We start from the raw sequence: 6,649 nt of genomic DNA, 5'->3' as shown, positions 1-6,649 counted from the left end.
TGGGTAAATTTAAATCAAAAAGTTACGCAATACTATAATGGGTAAAATTTTCAAAGTACAATGTTTTAATAACAAATAGTTTGAAAGTACATTGCTGTAATAAGAAAAACTGGAAGTACAATGCTATAATAAACAAATTTATTAAAGTAGATTGCTATTTTATGCATTTTACCCAAAAAAAATTAGATATGTTTTCTTTGAGGTGGATTCAGACGTTGGACTATATAAATACTGGTAAATTTGGGCCTCAAAGTTTTGTTAGCACAGTTTAAATACTAAGATTTAACATGTTAAAGAGACTTTTCTGCTATTTTCTTGCGTTAACCATTGTTTCTTCAGTTAACACGACTGATTTGGTTAGCATCGATATGTTTACCTAGGGACTGATCTGATTGAAGGTGCTTAACCCAAGCACCTACACGGTAAGCTTTTTACACAAAGTTTAGACCAAATCCAATAGATTATAAACAGTAATCAGCAATCACAATTTTCACATTAAACCCTAACTTAAAGCAAACACAATCCGGAAAGAAACAATACCAAACTAGCGTGATTATGTACAGATAGATTAACCAAGCCGAAACGTAGCTTGTTACATAGAACTTAAAACGACAGTACACCACATGGATCGAGTTTCATAGAACTCGAAGAACCGTACTCACAGAAGAGTCAGTTTATTGAGGAACTGGCTTGGTGAGGGTGATGGCCATGCCGAAGCTCTCTTCCTTTTCCTTCCTTTTTGCCTTTCAAAAATAGTTTATTGATGAACTGCTGTTGAAGCGAACCAATATTGGAATACCGTCTGATTTTTGATCTGCGTTTCTTGATTTCGATGAGTTTGTCGTGAACGCACCACGGGAAACTCAGGAAATGATCTCGTGTCATATCCTCATTGTATCGACCCCAGTAATCAGGATGATACGTGACATGATACCAAGCCGATGCTTTTGCATAAACATCGTCATGTTCAGCATCTGATTCTCCTCTTCCACTCCTAAACCATTTCCTAGCTTCCTTCCTCAAGGACTTCACGGCTAAACCGACCACTTCAGCATCGTTCCGCCTGTCGAAAGATCTCGACATTTTCATGATACTCCCACTGAGTAGTTCGGCTTCGGTCTTGATGCCGTAGTAATCCATCAGATTACCCAACTTGTAATCATATTCGGTTTTGAAATCAAATGCTTCATCGACGTATTCTTCAAAGCCGTGTACTTCCATTTCAGCATCATATGTTTGAAATGCCACGACCCTCGTAAACGGACTGACGGGACTATCTTGTGGAGAGATGTCTTTCACTCCCCGGAAGAGCTTCCCGATCACATTTTGTGATTCATACGTGGTTTTATTGGGCTTTTCCATGAAATCCGGATACTCCTTCACCCGGAGATTTGCCGGTATCACCGCGGGAACCCCGGTCTTTGGGAAATCCACAGCAATTGAGAACAGCTTTGCAAGCTCTACACAAGGTTCGGCCATTGCTTTCGTGGGTTCCCTGTCTGCAAAGACTGTGTGGGCATTCGCAATGATTCCTAAGCTGTCATTGACTATATAGTTCGTGAAATACTCTTCGACTTCCTGCAGTAGATAAAACAGAAACAAGATCCTAAAAAGACGAGCATTCATAAAACTTATTACAGAAACTTCCGAGTTAGAGAGCTGAGACATATCTAGTAAAGTATCTGCACCTCAATAGTAACATCGTGATCCAGTTCCATACTCGGTGCTGGAGTATAATCCATTGGTTCGATTTGCCTAGGCGGAATTAGATCAGGGTCCCAACAGACAAAGTAAATATCTCCATCCAAATCACTTCCTGAGCATTCATTTGGATGAGGCCTATAGTCATGCTCACATGTGGTTTTGGAAATATGTTAGCACAAGGCGAGCTGAGCATAATCATACAATATTACTGTGCAAAATATMCATAAAATAAAAATATATATCGACAGTCATTAAGAGATACTACTCCTGCAACTAGCATATCAAAATGATCATCGAGCTGCCGRTGAAAAGACTGCAAAGTGGAAGACCACCCCAAGAACTGAAGAAARYAACTTTCATCGATCATTCCAGAAGATACTGCCTTAACWTGAACATAAAGGGMAGCCACAATRAAACTAATGATCRATCGGTTCAAGTCCATATGCATTTCAAATAGTTTTCCTTAAGAGAATTGTATCTGTTCGTTGATATATAATTTGTTTTGTGGTATTCAAGGAAAYAAAAAAGTTCCCAYAATTGCTGAAGAGTTCWCTACTTMAATAAACCCAAATGCAGTCGGTATTCATAASAATGAGACARAGTTCTTTTTTTACCTSAAGTTATCCTGCAAAATTTTGAAGATAGATGCAAACAAAATATATTCAATGAAAATGCATAATGTTTAGGGTAATTTGACATGTAATTTACCTTTCAGGAAAAAAAAAATGTGGTTATTTGAATGAAGAAAACCATAATCAAGTTTACACAAAGCCAAGCAGACCAAGAATGAGCGAAGGAGAATGCAGAAAAGAAGAATATGCATAATTTTACCTGTGTCCTTTCTGTGGAAAAACAACACAATCCACCATATGGCGCAATCGTGGAACGTCAACAGCCGTCAAGACTCGTACATCACCAGGATGCAAACATGGGTTTTTAGCAACCACGACTTTCCCAGTAACAATTCTGCAACTGTTTGAGCTGCCTCCACTGAAATCATCACCCAGAACCCTTCTTCTTGAACCAGAAAATTGYACAAATACTTCCCCATATTCAAGTGTTCGGGTTTCATCCAGGCATCCCATCATTGMTCTTCCCCTAGGAACAAATAYYCTCGTTTTAGTACGCAATTCCAACAACTTTGTTGCACGAAAAACTTGCAGCATCATTGAGAGAAATGGTTCAGCATTAGGCTTATATCCACACGCCAACATTTCCTTGAGAATGTTGGTGTTCTCTCCAGGAGACATCAACTCTAATGCCTCTTCTGCCTTCATCGGCTCCCTTAAGATAGCATCGAGTAGGTCTACTGCTTCTTTTTGCTTCTTCTCAAAGACGTGATCCCTAACCCCAAGGGTAGAAAGAAGAGTTATGATCTGTCGATTCATATAGCAAGGTTGATACTTGCTTATTGCAAGAACATCTAACTTTGTGTTGTCTGAGTCAAACTTGCACATGCTCGTTCTCAAYGACAATTTCTTTGATGAGGTTGGATCTATAGCCACGACACCCTTGTAYCCACCATAACGAATTTGAAAGGCGGATGGAATAAAGTCATAGCCACATTTAAKGGAAACACKGCTAGCAAATTCARSAGATATTTTCCCAATTCCATCAGAAAAAACATATTTRGTACCGCCTCTAACAACTTCTATATCAGGAATTTTTTCAACTTCATACGGTGCAACAYTTAAGCTTTCCTTTGATGAACCAAAAGATTGACCAAGCCTAGCAGCRTATTTGGCAACGTTTTTTATACTATTAAACTTRCCCATCCACTCCCTTATATCAGCAGCAGTAAGTRTATTACTTGAAGCAAACATCCATGCGGAATTATCCCGTAACTGACTTGATGAGAAAGCAAGAAATTCGAACTTCTTACGGCCGATAACTATGCCATCCCTAAGAATTGACAAAATCCTTTTATAAATGCCAGTTCTGCTTTCCTCACTTCGATTAGTGGCACGAGGGGCCAAATCTGTTGAATACAGCTTCTCCAGTTCCTCATCAAGAAATGATACACGAAGAAAATCATCAATATATGTTGCAAAATTACGTAAAACACGATTAGACACATTAACCTCTGGCCCACAGAAATACACCTTTGATGGTGTAATTTGAACCCTCCTGACATATACAAGACCAGCATCTAATGAGATAGTCGGCGTCCTTAACCTATTGTTTCTTCTGTATTCCTGGGTTATCCACCTTACAGGATCATAAATACAATCTTTTTGATATAAGAGTTTATCCAGAACATAATCAATGGAGGCAATGTCTCTTCTTGCTGGATCCAACAACTCAAAGAAATTAGCATCAAGAACTGGCCCCGGGATGCAACCATGCTGAACCAAGGAGCAGACCTTAAAAATTATTTTATATGGCAGATTTGAACCCCGGGCAGGACCCACTATCGGAACTAGATCCAAATTCTGAGAAAAACTATGACCAGTCACCAAGTTAAATGGACGATTACTTTCTTCATAATATGGAAAGTAGCGACCAAGGTTTGGGATTTCAACACCATGGGAAAGCTCCAAACATAGATGAGAAGATTGTCCAATGGAGAAAGATGGAGAAAAGTCAGTTGCCCTAACCCACTGATCATCAGGAATTTCCCTATAATAGTTAAAAATGTTGTCTTCAACTTTCTGAGAAATTCGAGGGGCACCATATAGCTACAAAATAATAGAGACCTTGATTCAGTCACTAAACAGTTTTAAAACAGCAGAAAAGAAATAGAACTTTGCATCCAGATGTGAAACATATCACATTGATCTTAAGTACGTAACTCAAAATCTATACAATGTTGTTTGGCATACATTCTAATCATGCTAAAGTCATCTACTCGTCCCGCTTTCTTTTGATGGTGCCATATATCTAAAAATTAAGAAAACTAGTCATACCAATTGACATGATACAGAAGATAAAAGAGCGGGAAGAGGAACCAGAGGATACAGCTTTACCCAAAAAAAAAAAAGCAAAGGATACTAATACACCGAGTAAATATACACTTTGAAGGGCAGCAATAGCATCTATATGTTTCCCTTACAAAGCAATACTTTAGTTTATTAATACACTTGCAGCTTAGATGGTTAATATGATTAATCAAGAATCATTAACTTAAAGAAATTTTCAAGAAAATTTTTAAAGTAAGATATCTTAACAAATAATACAAAATGACAGATAAACACATTTCGATAGAGATGATTAAGACAATTGGAAGATTTTACTTCAATTGCATCATTTGTTGGGCTCTACTTACTCACCAGAAAGCATATTGCAGATATCAGCCATACAAAAGTTAATAGAATGTTTTTATGTATTAATGTGGTATCAGTTCTCAATCAACTAATCCACATTTGCACAAGAGCAGTCACATCCACATAATGGTTTGTGTAAGAGAGTTATTGATTTGACACTCGCTTTTAATCTAAGGCGTCAGTTGGAATGTGGTTGATAGCAATATGTTGCTTCCAACTTAATACCTGAAAATGAGTAGTAAATGCAATAACAACCCAAAAAGACACAGGTAGGTGACACACTAGAATTACACATTGGGAGGAAGCTATCGATCTTTGATTTCCATGTAGGAGCAGAACATGACCAGAACCTAACACTTTGTGATTCTCATTTTTCTTATAAACAGAGTAGCAGAACACAAAGATATGAAGCTAAGAACCCATGAGAGGCTAGTATATCGAAGATCTGTGGTGTACGACTCCATGACCAATTAGGAGCCCAAAAGCCTTTGCCTTCTTTCTAAGTACTATAGCCTCAAGCCTCTAAGATCGTAAATTTAGGATTTTTTGGTGTGAGTGTGAAACTACCTAACAAGGTGACGGTAAGAAAAAAGGAGATTAACCACATAAAGGGAGCATTAGATGGAAAAAAAAACTCTAAAACTTCAAAATGCTAAAACCTTCCAACTCACAAATAAGGGGCTTTATACCTTTGCAGTTTATAGGTCAATGCTTATATATTTTTTCCTGATCCATAAATAAACAATGATAAAAAAAAGCAATCACCAATTATAAGGAAAAAGTAAAGCCATGGTGGCTTACCAGAGATTGTTTAACAAAATGTGAGATCTCCATGATTTTCTTTTCTCAATCTCAGATTTTTCAAAAGAAGGTTTTGCTTTCTTTAGCATACTTACTACCCTATGTTGCATGGGTCTGGGTGTGCCGCTGCAGGTTCAAGATTCAAGGAAACGTAGGTTATTCAGATAATAAAAAATGTGCATACAGCATGTGGGAAATATGTATCACTGGGTGTATATAGAGGGGTTTTGATATGATACTTCATGGTTCAAATAGAATATTCAAGCATACAAATAGAATATTCAAGTATACAAACTGTGACAAGAACTTCCTGAAGAAAAGCTAGCACCATCATAGATAAAAATTTGCAAGAAACCAAAGGACTCACATTTTTTAAGTCCCAAGTTCAACCTGGGAATCAAAGGGCCTTTGGCCTTGCAGTATGCGAGTCTTTGACCTCCTAGGAGATCAGGGGTTCAAACCTCACAAAAGGTGAGGAAGATGTGTGAGTTTATATGTTCTATTTGCCATATATAAATATTATATACTTAAAAAAAGTTCAGTCTGGGATTCTACCGTCTTCATAACAACTAACTTTCGCTAGCAGCATAGTTAATTATATTGGAAGTGTTACCAGCTGAGTATAAAAATCTCAAAATTCGTGACAATGTAGCACTAGTATCCACAAGTAAAATGATCCACATGTAGACAAAAGATGGAGAAGACAAAGGGACAAAGACACATCAATCTAAAACAGATAATATATTTATGACGTAATTGTTATGCACAAACTACACATACGCAGAGCCATAATCTGACTAAATCATTTGAAAATGGAAATTGATAAATGGTTTACCAATGCAGAGCCAACTTTAGAATGAGCATGGAAGATTCTTTTTTTC

General features: G+C 37.4%; 1 protein-coding gene across 1 annotated transcript in view; it reads right to left on the bottom strand.

Annotated features, from left to right (window-relative positions):
- Positions 1-441: 441 nt before the first annotated feature.
- Positions 442-6,649, bottom strand: part of LOC112504877 (probable RNA-dependent RNA polymerase 1) — a 7,079-nt gene continuing 871 nt past the window's right edge. Inside the window, 3 exon segments of the mRNA XM_025108833.1 lie at positions 442-1,578; positions 1,689-1,839; positions 2,536-4,400. Coding sequence (XP_024964601.1) covers positions 670-1,578; positions 1,689-1,839; positions 2,536-4,400 — 2,925 coding nt within the window. The 3' untranslated portion in view covers positions 442-669.

This window comes from Cynara cardunculus, unplaced genomic scaffold (assembly GCF_001531365.2).
Source record: "Cynara cardunculus var. scolymus isolate 2C unplaced genomic scaffold, CcrdV1 Un_Scaffold_7204, whole genome shotgun sequence".
Classification (NCBI taxonomy): Eukaryota; Viridiplantae; Streptophyta; class Magnoliopsida; order Asterales; family Asteraceae; genus Cynara; species Cynara cardunculus.
This window is presented reverse-complemented; position numbering and strand designations above follow the sequence as displayed.